The sequence below is a fragment of the Corvus hawaiiensis genome, chromosome 21, assembly GCF_020740725.1.
Source record: "Corvus hawaiiensis isolate bCorHaw1 chromosome 21, bCorHaw1.pri.cur, whole genome shotgun sequence".
In the NCBI taxonomy this organism is placed as follows: domain Eukaryota; kingdom Metazoa; phylum Chordata; class Aves; order Passeriformes; family Corvidae; genus Corvus; species Corvus hawaiiensis.
This window is the reverse complement of record NC_063233.1, coordinates 34,398-53,179: the sequence shown is the minus strand read 5'-3', so window position 1 is coordinate 53,179 and position 18,782 is coordinate 34,398. Positions and strand designations below refer to the sequence as shown.

Below are 18,782 nucleotides of genomic sequence, written 5' to 3'. Positions count from 1 at the left end.
AATTTGAACTTGTTTTTGCTGTTGAAGTGTAGTCTGAAAACGAAACACAAGTATTTTTCTTCCATCACTGGTCTCAATTTCAACATCATGCAGATACAAAACAGGGGGCCAGAATTCTAGCAAGTATGGAAGAAATTCTACTTAAATGCTTCAGAAAGCATCCATATCAAGAATTAAAAATCTCCACAGTTTTTTACATGCGTAAGACCTTATCAGACTATGTTTGAATCGTCATGAACATGAATGTCAGCAGTACCTTGTTCTGTTACCTCAAGAAGGCCGCTTGCATCTCCCACCTCAGGTTTAACCAAGCAGTACAATGTTTTGACAATTAAATGCAATCATCTTCTCTAGAAATCTCACAAACTACGTTTCAATGTAACTACACTTTCCAGATCTTGAGAAATGTCACCCATCCTCCAGGTGTCTTGAGAGAACTGCAAATGGCTCTCACGTAGCTTGAGCTAGTTTTTTAAGATCCCAGGGTGAATTTCATCAGATGCAACCAAACTGGGCAACTCCCAGTCATACAGAAGGCATCACGTTTTACCCAAAGCTTGGGAAAACAGAACTTCAGCAAATACTGAGGAAACAGACATAATGTGGTAAAAAGTAATAAATCAACCATGTTTATAATTCTTTTCTGACACATAAAGATCCTGATCTTGCTTTGTGTATGTTCCCTTTATGAAACAATCACAGACTACTGGGTAAAACTACCTCACTAAAAAAGTGCACATTTTATGCACGTTTAGTCCTTCCAAGTGAGACTGACAGTGAAATACTGACAGTTTAAACAACGTTAAAGCTATTTTATACCAGAAGCTTCAAGGAAATACATTCTATAGCTCTAAGACATGGTGACAATTAACAGAATATATACAATAAAACATATTCTTTCAAATAGTGACAGCGTAATTAATTACCCCCTCATTTCTGTACATCTGAATGAACATGTAATTCGGTAAAAAAACACTTGCAAAGAATGCCGAGTTCCAACAGTGGCCAAGGACAATGTGACCACTTTCAAGCTTGCCTTGAACAAAGCACGAATGAGCATTTAGGTATTTTCACCTCTAGCCTCTCCCCAGCCTTCTAGAAAGTAACAGCAGTTGCTGTATGTGCTCCCTTATTCTAAATAAAGCATCTAATATACTTACTGTTGATAGACACAATTGTCACGAGACAGACATACCAAGCAACAGCCAGATTCATGCAAGAACCCAAGAACAGGGACCTCTCCTACCTTTGTCTGTTCGGGCAATCAAAAGATCCAGAGCTTCCAACACATTCATCTGCTTTATTTGGAGAGTTTTATCAAATACTTGCACTGACGGTTGACCATCTAAAAAAGACACACATATGTATTCAAAATCCTGCTAAAACTTGCTAGACGCTGGTTTTGAACCATTTCTTTCTTGTAATAAAAGTCTTGGGGTTTTTCTTACAAAAACAAAGAGATTAAAAAAAAAGAACTGCACAAAGCTCCTACATGCGCCACAGCATCATAGTCAATACTTCCTCATGGGAAGATTTTATTATTGTCATGAATCAGATTATGCAACTGAAATCTAAAAGTGACATTCCTTTGGCAAGTTCGAGAATTATGACCAAAAACTAACTTCATTCCCTCAGTCCCGCTGGCCTTACGTAGCACACAGGAGATAATAAGGGGTCAAAGCAGCAATATCATTGCTAAGGGAAGAAGTAGGAGTTCATTGTCACATAAGCCCTTGGCTTCATGCTCACTATCATCAAGGGCTAAGAAAACCAGACAAGCCATTTAGACACTTCTTGAACCTGGATGTGATCTCCTACGGCTTTTCAGATGGTCAAGAAAACAACATCTGAAATAAGAAAACATTCAGAAATCTGCATTAACACTGGCTCCCCAATACGGCTCGATTCTACGGCAGAAAGGATTTTTGCAACTAGGTTACATAAATGCAATAAAATGACTTGAATTAGTAACTGTCCCCCTACATAAAGACCTACTAACACCTGAACAGAGCTTAAGAACATACATTTTCAAGAAATGGTCAGATACATAAAAATCGACACAAAAACACTAGATCATTTACTAACCATCTATTAACAAGATGCCAGCATCTGTAGAAACCAGCAAGGACTGGCCCCAAGAATCTGCACAGACAACCTCATGAGGAAAATTACTGCAGAAAGACTGAGATTCCCAAGGCTATGAAGTAACATAAGGGATACATATTAAGTACACTAAAAAATACAGATCATACAGACACAGAATGTGATGGACAATGGCAATAACATGTAAATGCTTTTGGCAGGATACATTTCCAAACAGTATATTGTTTGATTTTGAAATATCAAAATTGAACCAATTTTCTTGCAGAGGAATCTCTGCATCAGTTCTGGTTTGGAGACTCATAAGTGTAAGACACATACCTGAAATGCTAGAATTAAAACACATGCAACTGAAACTCAGTGCAACCCTCACTCAATACTTATTTTCATTCAAAAAACCCAAACCTATATACTTAAAACGTATGTACCAGTATGCATATGCAGTTTGCTTACATTTTATAATTCAGTTTGTGATGTTTAGTGACTAGCACATGGTACAGCTAAAACTGCCTTTCTGCCAAATTGTTCTTCCATCCTGTGTTCTCTGTACTTACCTCCCAGAGCCTGCCCCTCCTCTCCCAATTTATATATTAGTTGGAATCTCTGAAATTCCAGAAGCACTTCTGAAGCTTCTGTATATAAAACACATGCAGAAGAGTGCAGCTGGCATACTTCACTCCCTAATGACTTCAAACAAAATCCAGTATTACAGGAAATGGAAACACAACTGAATTTTGTTTTAAACGTGCTGGAATTAAAATAAAAGATGATTGCATATGGAAGATGTCACTTTCATTGAATTTTCTCAGGTATAAACATGTTCACACTTGCTTTAATTTGAGAAGTGCTTCTGCCCCCAGGCTCATCCTTTATCAATCTAATAGTGACTGCAGAATCACTTTGACACTGTACCTTTCATCTTTTCTGCCACAGCATCTAATTACAGAAATAAATCAATAGATACCATACTAGATAATACTTAATGTTTCATAACAGACAGTTTCACTCACCTCCTTTTTACAAAAGCTTGTGGTTGCCAAGTTAGCTGTGGTATCCCCTTTCACAGTAGTTTTCAATTTCAATGCCTAATACAAACAGATGTTTTATTTAAACTGAGTTTTTGTCAGCAATATCCAAGCTAATGACTATATAAAAAGGACAATTTAGGACTAGAAAGTAATTCCAGTTTGGAATTCCTATGCCATTTTAAGTAATGAAAAAAGAAGCAGAATTCTGTATCCTGAACAACGTCTGCATAAACCACTAGATGGTTACTAGGTACCTTCTCAGCCAAAATACACATTGGCTGTTTCTTGTTTAGTTTTTGTTTTGTTTTGTTTGCTTGCTTTCTAAATGGCAACTCAAAATCAGAAAAGAAGAGTCAAACATAATAACAGAGAAAAACTTCCACTTCAAACTACAGAAGCTAACCATCTACACAGTTTACCCTATAATCTAGGTGGAGAGAGGATCCTCTTGTCAATTATACAAACCGACCTTTTATTTGCAAAACTTCCTAACAAACACTAAGTCAAACTATATATATGTCTATCTATATATATTGCCAGGCGTCCCAAGGACAGATGGTCACAGGATCACAAATTCTTCAGTTAGCACTAACTAGAAGCAAGGTGATTTTGAAAGGGCTAAAAACTCCAGGGAAATACCGTATACACATAGTTTCATTGCCTTACACAGTAAGTCTGTTTAGTGCAGCCTATATACCTTCATTGCTAACTTTCACAGCAGTATTCCTGTAAGACTGTGACACGTGGAATTGTCACAGCATTCCTTAATGCACAGTTTAGAACTAGCCTAAACCAATTTTACTGTCCCCTGGAGTTTGCCTACCATCAAGTATGGCTCTCTGTGAAGCAGCAGCGAACACTTGCACGCATCATTTGCACGTTTGCATTAAGCACGGCTGTCAGCTTACACAGATGCACATAACACTTCATTGTATGAACACTTTAATTTCATCCCACCAGTGAGGAGGTATCACCTTGACAATAAATAAATGATTTAAATATACTGCTGAATCAGTCTCAGTGAATTTTGTCTACCGTCTAAAAAGTCAACAGGCTATAACTAAAGGGGGAATACATTCCCAGCTTCGCAAGAATGATTATGAGTTACTTGGAAGGTATCTTGAAATATGTTCAAGCCTACAGTTTGTACCTTAGAGGAAAGATCTTTTAGGGGAGGGAAATATTTAAATGTTGAAAGAACCTCCAAGAAAAACACGAAGAGGTATCATGAATTTTTAACCCACGTAATAGGTTTCCCTTTGACGAAGACCACATTGAGGATGGAAGTCTTGTTTAAGAAACAGGTCCCAACCAGATTTGTTCCATGAACGTCTTATCAGCATTTAATTTCGGGGAGGTGGGAGCAGTGTAAGCCTATAGGTTTCCATACTTTCAATAACCATGCTTTTCTTGCTTTTCTTTACCTTCTGTAAAGTAAACGTACGAATAAATCATTGGTTACTTCTGTCTGAATATTACACATTCAGCTTTCTTTTTTTTCCAGTGCCACCTAAAGTGACTAGTTATTTCAAGGTGACTGAGGAAAGAGGTCTTTGCAGCTCTGCCAATCCAAGCTTTTATAGTCCTGAGATTTTTTTTGAACCAGCTCTCATCTGCCTAGCTCCATTTTCTACCTTTAACCAGATCTAGAACTTCTCAGACTCTTCTAATCGTTAACTCATTATGATTTAAAAAAAAAAAAAAAAAGGAAGAGAAGACAAGAGAATTGGGTTTTCTTGGTAGTGGGTTTTTGGGGGTTTTTTTTGGTTGGCTAATTTTGTTCGGCTGGTTGGGTTTGGTTTTGTTTTGTGGGGGTTTTTTGGGGTTGGTTTTTTTTTTGGGTGGTGGTGGTGGTTGGGTTTTGAATTTTTGTTTATCTGGGGGTTTTTTGTTTGGCTTGTTATTTTGGCTTTGTTTTTGCTCTGCTAACTCCTGCTGAGTTAAATCAGCTCAGAAAAGAAGTATTCTTAGGATAAGCTGCAGAACCATGAGACCAGTCTGGATCAAGAAGAAACAAGTGAGAAAGGACAGGGGAACTGAAGAGCATAGGCACTGTTGGCTTTTTTTTTTTGCTACAATGAACTGTCAGATGAAAACAGACTAATCTAAATCATCAGGAAGTTGTACTTAGTACAGACTCGAAAAGTTAATAAGCCCATAGGAGATTGCAGTCGGCATTTGGTATGTTCCAAGATGTGTGGCATACACTAACAGAGAGACTGTTGAAATTTCTTCCTGACTAAAGCAGTCCAAGTATCTTCTAAGAAATTCAATCTTAAAAAAACATACGGAGGAAATCCATGAAAGATTATGCTTTTCCAAAGCACGGAAAAAGACAGAGTACTCTTCTGCTTGGAGAAAGCATCTGCTGCATGAAGCAGGGAAAGACCTTTCACGTTTGATCCTAAGGTATGATTTTTCCAACCTTCATTTAACTCACGTATGATACAAATATTTGTACTTGTATAACTCAGGCATTATAGAAAATACTTCCATTCATATTTTATTTGAATGCAACTTAAAATAATGCAATACTACAAAACTATTTCTGCTCACAGAAAACTGCATTAAATCCCAACATAACTGCAAGCTAATCAAAGTCTAACAAAAGGAGTTACACAGTCTTTGTAAACATAGCTGTATACCTTCTAAACCGATCCTACCTGACCAAGCCGAACAAACTCTGCTTGTCGAGCTTCCTCTTTCTTCCGTGTTGATTTTGGGGACTCTGGTAATACATCACTGAAGGATCTTCTATTGAGCACGTTCTAAAGAAGAAAATGTTTCTTTCTAACCGCATAGCTTCTCAGAGAAGAGAAACTGCAACTCTTCCAATCCTGGAGTGATTTACCTTACAACTTGTCACAGTTTACCACTGTCATGTTCTGTACAATCATACTACGTGAATATATGACATGAATATATGAAAAGTTTAAGCCGATCTATATAGATAAAAGAAATAAACAGTGGTGGAGAAAACAGCACCTTGTTAGTTTTAGAAATACTGAACTTGTTTTTATTAGTTAGGAATCACCTTAAGAGTAAGTCTTCTCCATCTAAAATAAAGTTACCTCGTAGCTACCCAGGGGTAAAAATCATCCAAATGTACACATAATGGAACAAAGGCAGTTTTTATGGTGACAAGATTAATGCCCGTATTTGCAGTATCTAAATTCCCTACTCCCTTGCTGCAGGTAAGCCTACACAAAGTATGACGTTGTTTTGCTTCTCCTCACACCTGGTGAAGAGTCCTGTCCAGAAAGGACCATCTGCCAGCTTTCACAAAACTGTAAAGTAAGTTATACGATAATCGGCATTTAGCTTAGTCATATGCCATTCAGTGCACATTAGGATTACAGTCTTTTAAAATAACAGAACATTTAAACTACTAGTTAGAACAGGACAGCACATGTGAGGGATGCAGAAACTTCTGACTTACATTTACCTTGTGTAGGTCAGGCATCATGTCTTGGTATAAAGAGCGGATCAGCATGTCTAGAGTGCGTTGACGTTTCTGAGAAAATGTTGGTGTTTCCAAGGTGGCTTTTTCACCATTTATTACTACAAGATTATGGGAAAAAGATATATTACATAAATGAACTTTGGCAATCTCCACTGACTGTAGTTTACCTCTGTACCAGAACACCTGCTCTGCCCTTATTAATTTAGAATTGCCTCCTTTTTTTGCCCCCCTCTTTTTTTTTTTAGAAGTGAGCAACTCTTCCTTAAGAGAGAAAAATTAGTAATAGAAGAATTCCACAAGGCATCAGAATAAATACCTAACTAATAAAAACATTAAAGACAAACTGCTGATCAATTTAAGCACTAAACAGTTTAAATGGGTAAAATGAGCTATCTGTCGAGCTCCTGTCAGGAAATTGTCTAATTGTAATCATCATGATCAATTCTCAAAGATTTCGTTCTCGCTGATCTAGAAGGGCAAATACAGGTCAATGAAAACTGCAACTGAATCATTACAGAATTAAAAAGTGCTGCATAGGTGTCCTTCAGCGCCTTTAAGAATACAGTCAGAAAAGCTGCTATTTTCAGGTTTTCAGAGCTACTAAATTAACACCTTCTATTACTAAATAATGAACAGCATTATAAATTCTTTCGTATCTCCGAGTCCTTTAAGAAAATGCAAAGCTAAATATGGCTGCACATTCCACAAATGGGCAAGTCAGCTTCTGTCTAGTAGCCCAAGAAGAAATTTTTTTTTTGTTAATCTGACTGTAACAGTTTGATGGAACTGACATCCCACCTATGCTACAGATTTGAAAAAAAAAACCTCTATACAGATCAGCCGAATACACAAGAAAACACATATACATTTTAAGCATCACGAATTTTAATTTATTAAAGGACTGTTTCTAGCAAAAGAAAAACTGACTTACATTTCACCAACACAAAATCCCTGAATTCCTGGTGATTTGTAAACACAGGTGGGGACGGAAGGGGAGGTCCAAAGAGAGGAACACTTTCTTCTGAAAATATTTTCAGCCTGTTGAAAGTACAAATCTTTATCTACATTGGAAGTCACATTCAAACCCTACCTTTTTTATAGCCACTATTCAGAACCAAAGGAGAAAAAGAAAGGGAAGTGTTATCTGAGTATGTCTTATGTAAGAACCTCCAAGGGTCTAACAAAAAAAGATTCACTCGACAGAGCAAAATTATGCTTCTTTTACACAAACTAACACTGGGACATGATTAGAACAGAACTTTGCAGTTCTACTCACAGACCAACAGTTTTAGCGGTGCTAGCAAAATACAGTCCTGTTCAAAAAAGCTCTAAAAGAACAGTTCTTCACCTAAAAAATATGTTCACCTTACAGATTTCCACCTTACCTATGCATTCACCACACAGATGAAATATTTGATTCTTTCAGAATAACACTGGCTTATGACATATGAAGCTGTATCTTGGAAACAGCAAATTCAATTTTCAAATTTTCAGTGAGGAAGAAAGATTCAGAATTGCTTCCATAACAGCCGGACCCTGCTGAGCTCTTTTGATCCGTAAGGAATCCAGCATAGCAATAATGAATGGTAGGTACAAAACCCACGCATATTTGTTCATCAGGGCATAGCTTCTTTATGATAAGTAATCGTTCTTGGCTATTTCAAGTAATAGTTTGCTGACAAAAGTCTTCCAAGTGGCACGTGCAGATGACACAGGGCACAGCAACCCATATCTGCTATTATAGAAACCAGTCAGAATTTGCTTTCTCAAAAATCCAGCAGTGACTGACTGATATTGAGTCTTTTTTCCTGAAAGCTTAGAAACTGCATACAATCTGAAACGCAGTATTACATTTGCATGAATATTGATCGTTCTAATATTTGTTTCACATATTTGAGACACAATTTCATAGATGCCCTATGTCTGCTTCATTACATCTAGGTAAAAAAAGCAATCATTTATAACTACAAAAGGTGTGAAATGTTCCTTGACTAGATCAGAATAAATTATGACAGGGAAAACCATAACAAAACTGACCAAAAAAAAAGCTTCTTGAGGGACGTAAAATATAAAGGCACTCTAAGCAGAAATTCAGTCAGACCTCATAGTGGCATTGCATTTGAAACAAGGAAAATTTGCCTCAAAAGCCTAGAGCATCCCCTGTCTCTTCTGACTGAAATTTTGGCCACTTGGAAGACTGTCTTCACACACACACACGCACACAAAAGTAACAGAAAGAATGAGTTCTATTCAGGCCTACGATGAAAGGACAGAATGAAACATAATTAGGCCAAGCTGAAATAGAATGTTCTAAGGCTGTCATATAGTATGTGATATGTGCTACGGCAAGATGTGTCAAGACTGGCAGAATGAAGCAACTAAAATAAGATGGACCAATCTAGTAAACGCAGCCAGTTACCTAAAGCAAGAGAGACAAATTTATCTTATTTACTGCACCTCATTTCCTTCCCCACATAAACAGCAATATAAAAAGCATTTTATCACGGCTAACCCATCTACTGACTATTAGCTTACGATCAGGACAACGATCACTTCTTAAAGAGTAATGAGGGACATATGCCCAAGTTTCTGTCCCAAAGCAGTAAGAAAAAGAAAGAAGTGACTGCATTTTCACTGCACATTGGAATCATGAACACGTTTTGTGCTTCTCACAAACCTGGGAATGCTGAAAAGCAGAAGCTATGAGGACAATCAATTTAAACAAATTTGCAAGAGTAAGCTCACAAGATCTTGGAGCAAAATAAAACTATTCCTTTGCTTAACTGCACTACAGACATTTTTCAAAAGAAACCTTAGCTATAAATAGGAGGCGAGGGAAAAAAACCCACACACAAACTGAAGTATCATTCTTCTCTGGAGTTAGATTTAATGGCATGCTGGAGAAACATAGCAGTATGTAAAATTCCGGTAGGTTTTAAGTACGTGACGTTCAGCTATACAAGTACTCCATTAAAATCCCTACAAACGACCTAGTTTGCTCAGCTACAGCCAAACTGAGATCTGTAAGGACTTGTAGTCCATGGCTATCCCAACATAACGTGCATTAATTAACTTTCGTCATCCACGTAAGTTTACTACGTCATTGATCTCACCAGGTCTGAAAGTTCCAAGCACATCTTTTATCATTTTGTTGTATTTTATCTAAAAACCAGTTCTGGGTTTCCCCCTTAGCTTATGCCTGTTCCAGAATTTAATTTTTCTGATGGTTAGAAACATGCTGCTTATAGCCAGTTCAGTGACATCTGCATCCAGGTCCATATTGCTCTTCAGTTTCTAAAGCTCATTTGGCAGATTCCTGGCATACAGACAGGTGGACCTGTCTGTATGCCAGAAAGTTTTCCCACTGCCAAAATGTTTTCCCGTTTTCTCTAAACAAACAGATATTCAGTGTGAAATTATTTGTTATAATCAGCACCTACCTGTAGCTATCATTCTGCTTATTATATCTCACTAAAGCAAAAATATCTGCCATACAGTTAAGGAAGTTAATCCAGTTCTAATAAAGCTCGCATGTATTTTAATAAACTCTTCTCTTCCTGCAGTACATTGCAGATTTAATAAAGGTTAAATTTATTAATTAAGTCAAGGTAAATATATAAAAACATCTAGACTATGCAGATTTTACTATTTATAAAGAAGGTCCTATAGAAAAATATTACTGTTTGATCAGCAGTTTTAAAAATCAAGCTACTACCACAGACACTGCATAAGACATACTATAGAATTTTGTGTTTTATTTTTATGTGATATATTTGTGATTAAAAATTCTTTTGGTTGATAAAGCAGTACCAATTCTGAACTTTGTTTATACCAGAGCTTCCACCAAAGAAAAGATTCCAATGAAATAAATTAGCTAACAGAATTATAAGAAAATAGAGAGAATGATTTAAAGTGCAAGTTATACTAAGGCTGATGCTCTAATGAAGAGGTACATTGATTTGGTAAACAATTCTTCTTAGTATCTAGGTTCCTTTGGTATCTAAACATTTTTATTATTTTTTTCAATCTTTATTCAGTTTTCATTCACCCCTAGCAAGAGTCTTCTAAGAACATTTAGTCTGCCTGAGAACGAGGTCTAGAACTCTTAAGCTTTGTGAGAACTTTTTAAGAATCAGCAACAGAGTATAGATAGAAATTATAGTTTTCTTCTTCTCATCCATTTTTCTTTATTCTATTCCATCTAGTCTAACAGATGCCAAATCGAGGTCTACATATTACTAGTGTGACCCTATGATAATTCCAAGAAGTTGGCTGCTGGTTTTTGGAATCATATCATCTTCACAATGTTTTCAACCAGAAGTCTGAAAAGCACAGGCTGTCAAAAAACTGGAGAATATGTGGTTAATGGTCTGAAAAAATTGACAATCACTGATCTAAAATACATAAATACTTAAAATAAACAGCATCGAAACATTTAAAGGCAGTATTCGGTAAAATGCCAAAATCTAATGCCAAATTAATTTACATAACTAAGAGAAAGATTTATGAATTTATATTTTTTGAAAAGGTGTAAAATTAAGTTTGTGAAATGATACATATAAACGCTTTCAATAAAAACATGATTTAAAAATCACATTCTTGATTTTACCTCATCTTCTAAGGGATTTAGCAAACATTGTTTGATGTTGCAGACTTGGAAAGTCCCAGTCAAGCAGCTGAAGGTAAAGAACGCAATAATGCAACCGTCTTTCTAAAATAGTTCTCACTTCAACAAACAGCATGCAGGGAGGACTTAGGGCAGAATTAAGAGTAATATTGATCTTAAAAAAAATAATTAGAAAATGTCAGGAAAAAGATACGTGTAAAATGAGAGCGAATCATGGATGGCTTGAACACTGGAGAAGACTCTTCACCTTCCTGAAATACGATAGTGACAATGTCATTTCCAATATGTCGCTTCCTTTCTACCTGGAAAAAAAAAGGAAAAGAAAAAAGGAAAAAAGAAAGAAAAGGCAAAAAAAGAAGCGACAGATACAGTGACTTACAAGACATAAGTAAGCATCTTAGCAATTATGTGACAGAATAATAAAGCAATATTCCTAAACTGCTAACAGAAAAATTACAGTCAGTACGACTGAAGACAATATAAAATCATTACTTAACTATAAGTAAACCTAGCAACGACACGGTGCACACAACAAGGCAGGTTCTAGAAGAACAGATATAGCATATGTTTAGAAAAGTGCTCACAGTTTCCCTAAGTAATATTCACGAATCAGGCATGGCACCTCTAGCATTCCACAAAAGCAAATCTACCGCTTGAAATAAAAGGACAAAAAGCTCTGGTGCCGAGTTATTCTTAAAAAAAAAAAAAATCCTGATTGGCCTCCGTTTTCTTCTGTGGCCTCATCATCAGTCCAAGGAAAAAGCATGAGAAAACTGACATAGAAATAGAAAATGTACATTTTAATCATATCGCCTAACTAGAACACATAATAAATAGTACACCAAGTAATTTGTAAGTAATTTAGGTAAATCATTATGGATGTACAATGTATAGTAAACGCATGTGCTTATAAAGTATTCTTTTCATCATAAATACAAGGAACGGCTTGAGCAATGAACAACAGCACATTCAAACAAGTACCCAAGAACCCCCCTAGTTAATCTATGAGAGTGTGACAGCGCTTCTTTACAGTTACCAACATTAACATGCTCACAAGGGGAATTTCTTTCAAGCTACACTAATGGCTACCCAAGTAGGAGTTGTGTGTTACGCATGTGAATATTCCTACAATTCACACACAAGGCTAATTTCCAGTCTTCCTAAAATCTTTGAGGTAATAATTACATCAGTGAAGCTCTTCAAGTCATCTGAACACCATGCTACTCAATCACTTGTCAGTGAAGCAATTTAGATCTTCTTCACAAGTATCTTTTGTACTTTCAGAGAGATGATAGGATGCACTGTTTCTAATAAACATCATGAAATTTTCAGCATTAGGTAGAATACTGAGAAAAAAATAGCAAAAGTCTCAAGGCTTACATTTCTAAAATATTAACAGACAAGAAATCCTTTTTTTTTGATAAAGTTTCGGACTTTGTGATTTAACAAATAAATAGGGAAATAAAAAAGAAAGAGAGAACCATGTACCTGCTGCTTGTTCTCTCTAGAATACGGCAGCATGGTTGAAACATGGAACATAATTTCATGCCCTTGAAAAACTGTATAGATGGAACAGGTTCCTGTTGTATCATCTGCAAGGGAAGACAACACTTTAAGGAGTACATCCTCTAAGTTTTCTGAAGATCAAAAGATATATTTGAGTCCTTCTACCAAATCTTCCTTAGCTATCCTTTTTTGTCCAATCCCTTTTAGAAAATGTCCACACTGCACGTTTTATGCGAGTCCAAACCCAAGTTTGCAACTAATCTGCATATTCACACTTAAAACCTATGACATCTTTCACCTACTTTCCTGAAATCACACGGGTCTTCAAGCCATAATGTCCTACTATCATGAAGCAAGTAACATGTCAGGTTATTGTTCACCTCATTCCAACTTAAAATGAAACTGTTCACCTGTATTATGTTCAGTCATAAATACTTTTCTTCAATTGCATTCCATACCAGTGACTTAAGCTGACCTGACTCTTTTCTGGTGAAGCAGAGCATTTAGTATGCACACGAGGAAGTCCATTTTGAGATTGTTTTATAACTACAATATATACAATATGCGTAATGTGAGATAAGAAGAAACATTTACACTGCAGCTCCACTCCCCCCCCTTTATTGCTTCAGATGAGTTCTTACTTTTAGTGTCCAGTCCTCCTCTGTAGCCTGACCAGCCTTTCAAAGTAATCGTGTCACCCAAGAGATGCAAAAATCGTTGAAAGCTTTCACTTCCGGTTTCTACACGTGGGAGGGAGAAACGTTACCAAAAAAGCACACATGTAGTAATAGAACATGTCTTAAAAATAACCAAAATAAGGAAATGGGTCCTGCTTCCAGGACACAAGTTTCAGCTGAATTAGTTTCCTTTCATGTCTTCCAAGCCTACTGCCCTTCCAGAAACAGCATCCCAGCCTTTCAAAATAGGCATCATCACGTGACATTAAACAGTGACCTCTTTTGCTAACACCAATGCTGTTCAAGCACACAGGAGAACGTGATCAGTCCGTAAAAGAGCGAAGGAACTACAAGCAGGGAGTTAACGAGTTGCCTCCTTCAACTGCTTCTTTTTTGTAAACGTTACGTCAACATTTCACTGTCTTTCAAGTTGTAATAGTAAGCTTCCTACAGCAACTTTTTATAGCATTAGAAGGCCCTATGCTACAATTTTTCACCCAACACATGAAACACAACAAAATGACTGTTCACTTAACCATTACCTCCTGTCTTGCTTCCAGCTGTAGACACTATCTTCCTTTTTTTGTAATTCAGATGAATAAAAAAATTACGGAAAAGGTGAAAAACTCACCATTACTGAACATTTCATCATCTGTAAGCTGACCATCCTTAGCATAAAGGACTCCAAATTTAAAATTCACAGAGCCCTGAGGAATAAAACCAAGTATTGTATGATAAACAGAAGATCCAAAAAAAATGTTCCCTCCAAGGACTTTTATATGTGTATCTTTGTATACATCTTACACTTTGGAACATACACTCTATACCATCTCCTAATACCTAATAATTCACCTTTAAACTTTTATAGTAGAGCATAAAATTATTAATGTAAGTTGGTGATCTATTAATATGAGATATTAAGTTGGTGCTTAAAAATATTTTTTACGTCACGTTCTAAAAACATTACATTTTTTACTGTCATCAGCAGTTGATTTCAAAGTCATCATAAGCACATCAAAATACTAAGCTGTATTCACCGAACAGATCTGTGAGCTAGAAGCGGTAAGTTTACATTTACCTCTTGCTCTTCAAGAACCAATAAATCCTGTAAACAAAAACAGTATCTTTAGCACACTCGTATTAAAGATTCTATGAGGATGACAGTTTCATTTGTGTTTTTACGTTTTGATTTGAAATGGCCAGTTCAATGGATGAAGACGGTTTAAGCAGTATTATGTATAATCATCGTTATTAGCTGCTACTGGAAGAAACAAACTAGTAGCATTTATACTTAATTACTTGTATTTCCAGAAAATAATAAAGAAAAAGAACCAAACAAAAAAACTCACTTCCTACCTTTTGTATCTCAGGATGAAAAATTTCCCTTGGGCTCTTCTCAAATTTATCAAGACTCATAGCACTGAAATGCAAGTGAAATACCGCTTTATAGAAGAGCAAGTACGCATTTCAACAATAAACCACCGAATGACTGCAGTTACAACACGTTAAAAAATGAACTGTTCGAAGAGCCTCTGTTAAATGGAATATTTCATGGAATTGCCATTTCTTTCCCAAAATACTAACTTCCAACACTTTCTAAACTTCTTTTGTATTTTAGAAACAGAAATTAGTAAGACCCTGTCTGGAGATCAGGTTTAAATTTATTTATGCATAAAGCACAGAGCTCTACTACATCAACCTTCACTTTGGCTTTAAACATAATCATCGTGAGCATTTTAGGAGGGCTCAATAACCTATTCTATTTTTTAAGCTTTTCTTCTCTCTCTTCTTAAATAATTCAAGGCAAGTCAAATGAAAAATGAGAAGCTCAGCATCAAATTCACACACCAATGATTCACAGGTGGAACAGAAAAGTTACTTACATAAAAAGCAAGATCAACTGCCTCAAGAAACAGAAATATCTAATTCATATAACTTTCTTCTTAACTCATGCTTCTGCATTTACTATTACTTTTATGCTCCTTTTTCCTCCCCTGAGCATTATAGAACTGTGCAGCATGTCACAGAGTACCAAATACAATCTGCCTGGGGCACAGTGAACTAACATAGAGGTCAAATGTTTCCACTGTTGCTTATGTCAGATCACAGAGCAGACATCATCTTCTTTAGTTCCTTTTGAAAGGTACTAAAGCCTTCCAAAGAACTTAGAAAAAGCACGTTTATAAACATAACGAAAATTCTTTGAGACAGTCTTGTACCTAGATTCACACCAGGTGTGAACAGGTTGAAATGTCAAAGGACTACCAATCAGGCCTGAGGCATGGCTCAAGGACCGTAAAAGCCAAAAAAAAAAAAAAAAAACAAAACAAAACAAAAAAAAAAAAAAAAAACCCAACCAAAAACCAAAGCCAGGGAAGAGTTTTCAGTCCAAGCTGAAGCAGGCAAAAGGAGATGACGTTTATGCACCCGACCGCACGTGGCACAGAGAGAAACAAGGTCTGAAACAAGCCTACCATTTTCCTCTGTAGAATACTGGAGCATCACAGGATGGAACACATCAGGGTGTTTTAGCCACAGAGTTATGACCCTAGCTAATAGATTATGATAGAGTTCCTCCACTCTGGGATGCCTGATGAAACACACACTTGTGGGCAGAGTGAAGAGAGAGGCCGGGTTGGAAAGGGATGTTAGGAAGAGATACTTCAGTGACTCGTGGGCAGACATGGAAAATCAGGTACTTACGCAAGTCAAGAACGCAGTACAGACAACTAGGAACACTATTTGAGCCAACACGGTAGGAGTTCAAAGAAGGCACTTAGTTCAACTTGATGAAGAAGATGATAGATATCCGAAGAGTTTTCGACTCACCATCTCGACACTCCAAAACAGAGCCTCAGCCCAGGAAATCAGATTTAAGAAGCAAGGCTCAATGGCCCGATAGCCTCTCAGGCACATTCAGTGGTCTGGGACCTCTCATAAATCTTGTGCCGTAGCAGGAACATCCAGATCTATTGGCAGTGACTTCACACCAACACACATGCTCTGCTTCCAGAATTCTCCTTTCACATAGGCACTGTCAGTGTTAACCAGTGGCCTGGCTTCAATCAAACAAGAAATATTCGTTCCTACTCTATATAGATTAAAGGTTTTAGAAACTTGCAAAGCCCTCATTTATCTGGTACGTGCTGTTTACTAAAAGGCCCTTTTAATGGCTTCCTAGAGAAGCTAAAACCCTTACAGAAGATCCATTTGATGACATTATCAGTGAGGGATTTGAGAAAACACACCACATGATAAGATTGTAAAACTGCAGATTAAATTTGAATGAGTGCTTTGAAAACCAGTGCTCTGACATTTCAGCTGATTAAAATGTTCAAAGAAATAGAAACAGTGTTGGGTTTGCTCACTTTATATTCTCTTCTACCACCCAAGAGGCAGGGCAGAGTATGAGCATGCTCATACAAACTCCATCCGAGAGTAGGAATTTTCTCGGCTTCACTGCGCATAATATACCCATAGCGAGACCTAGATGAAGACAGTCAGCTGAAGAAATAATTCTCGGCATCTTGACTGCTTGCTTCCTCCTGCTAGGGCCACATCATAACCGCCAGTCAAAATCTGCTATTCCTTAGCTCTTTTTATTGTCTAATTTTAAAAGCTATTTCTTCTCCATCACGGCAGTTCCACTTAGTACCTGTTCTCCAATTAACTTGAAATTGTCCCTCTGCTGAAGAAAAAGTGCTAAGAATTTCTCTCCATTTTAAATTTTCACTTTGCCTGTTCCAGAACAGGCTTTAAAACCACTTTTCGCTGCCTTCAATGAGCAAGATTTGCAAAACTATTTTTACGGTTTTTATAAATTTATCACGAAAACTACAGAACACAAGCTCTGAATTACAGGAAAAGGTATACAGGCAAATATCTAAACTGATAACTTATTCGTAAATGCATACCTTAATATAGATTTCACTGATAATGTTTTTGTGGGACTGTAAGGGAGACATATTTTCTGAGTACCCTGTAAACAAGAAAAGCTAGGATATGTTACAGGACATACCAACTTTTTCTGCATATTCAAATAGGAATATTAATAAAAACAATTAAGTAAAAAAAAATCAAGAAAACCAAGGTAATTTTACTTAGCCATATTTACTGCTGATTTAGAGGGAAAAAAAACCCAGATGGATGTCGCAAAGAAAAAAAAAGTGAACCATGCATGCCTACAGGAGAGTTTGATCACAGGACGTAATCAAGAACAATTTAGGCATCATTTCTAAAAAAAAAAGCAGTTGTTAGAACAATTAGAAAATATTTGACATCACAGATTTCTGTCAAAACGTTTAGTCTAATGTTATCTGCAAATTTGGTTTAGTTTTATCTGCTATGGTAGAATTATACGTTCTTATGATATGAAATGAAAATATGTAATAAATACCAGAATTCTGGAGAAAGAGAAAAAGCATATGATAAACATACCCAAAACAAACAAACAAAAGTCAGAATAGCAGTTAAGTATTTCTTTCTTACTGTTTTTCTCCAAAGTATCGAATGGTATTGAGGAATGCGCTGATTATTTTGGTCAGACAATACAACAGACAGAAAGAAAGGGTTCTTCTCTGCATCTGTACCTATATAATTCTGATGAACTGTTGGGAGAAAAACAAGCAGCACTATCAACCATAAAGAAGACGCACCCACCCACTCGTGTCCAGAATGAGACAGACACCTGTAAACATATGCATTCATATGTAAAAATGTATCACTGTCTCCATAAATAACTATGTACTTATATAGGGATGTGTAAAAAAATCACCCAAAGAGAAAGGTACAGCTTTCAAAGCCAAGAAGGGTTTCAAAACATCCCTTTTTGGTAGCAGGGGTTTCGCTCTTTACAGACACCCATCCTCTGTTTTCAGGTTAAAAACACATGAAACAGACTTGTTTTCTGTAAAGGACAGAAAATGGTTTAATACTGAATTAACACCATACCTTTTTCCATATTGAAATAATAACAATTCAAAACTGCATTACATTTTCATTGAACCAATTCCAATCCGTTTGCAAAAAAAGAATTACCTTTCCCTAAAAAATATTTGAAGTACCATCTCGTATGATACTCTGGGTTTTCCAAATGCACATCCGTTCTGTGCCACGTACCCGGAGTGGAGTCTGTATTCTGAAATAGAATCGGGAGACCCTTACATTAAATGCCAAGTGAAAAAAAAAAAAAAAAATTGGACAAAATATAGGCAAAAGCAAATAAAGACCAGCTGATTCACCAGAAATTTTAGCTGTACACTGCTTTTTAAAAAGCAAGGATTTTTCCGAAGTCAGTTGGTGCATAGCTGAAATAAAAACTTCTCCCTCTCATTCACCCTTTTTTCTAATTTCTCTCTAAGTAGCTAAGTCTTACCCTACTG

General features: G+C 36.5%; 1 protein-coding gene across 5 annotated transcripts in view; it reads right to left on the bottom strand.

Annotated features, from left to right (window-relative positions):
• GARNL3 (GTPase activating Rap/RanGAP domain like 3) overlaps positions 1 to 18,782 on the bottom strand; it is a 39,375-nt gene that overhangs the window by 15,760 nt on the left and 4,833 nt on the right. For 3 of the 5 annotated variants that reach the window (XR_007207848.1, XM_048325820.1, XM_048325819.1), the window contains 16 exons: positions 18,439 to 18,538; positions 17,890 to 18,008; positions 17,316 to 17,380; positions 14,758 to 14,821; positions 14,480 to 14,506; positions 14,033 to 14,108; positions 13,366 to 13,464; positions 12,707 to 12,810; positions 11,412 to 11,520; positions 10,032 to 10,077; positions 7,523 to 7,629; positions 6,568 to 6,689; positions 5,792 to 5,896; positions 3,111 to 3,185; positions 2,086 to 2,197; positions 1,247 to 1,345 (listed from right to left, as the gene is read on the bottom strand). Coding sequence is in view for 4 of the 5 variants with exons in the window: in XM_048325820.1 (XP_048181777.1) it covers positions 1,247 to 1,345; positions 2,086 to 2,197; positions 3,111 to 3,185; positions 5,792 to 5,896; positions 6,568 to 6,689; positions 7,523 to 7,629; positions 10,032 to 10,077; positions 11,412 to 11,520; positions 12,707 to 12,810; positions 13,366 to 13,464; positions 14,033 to 14,108; positions 14,480 to 14,506; positions 14,758 to 14,821; positions 17,316 to 17,380; positions 17,890 to 18,008; positions 18,439 to 18,538 (1,429 nt within the window). In the remaining variant the exon portion in view is untranslated. The remainder of the gene's footprint in view (positions 1 to 1,246; positions 1,346 to 2,085; positions 2,198 to 3,110; positions 3,186 to 5,791; positions 5,897 to 6,567; positions 6,690 to 7,522; positions 7,630 to 10,031; positions 10,078 to 11,411; positions 11,521 to 12,706; positions 12,811 to 13,365; positions 13,465 to 14,032; positions 14,109 to 14,479; positions 14,507 to 14,757; positions 14,822 to 17,315; positions 17,381 to 17,889; positions 18,009 to 18,438; positions 18,539 to 18,782) is intronic. The other 2 variants (XM_048325821.1, XM_048325822.1) reach the window with 2 other exon arrangements.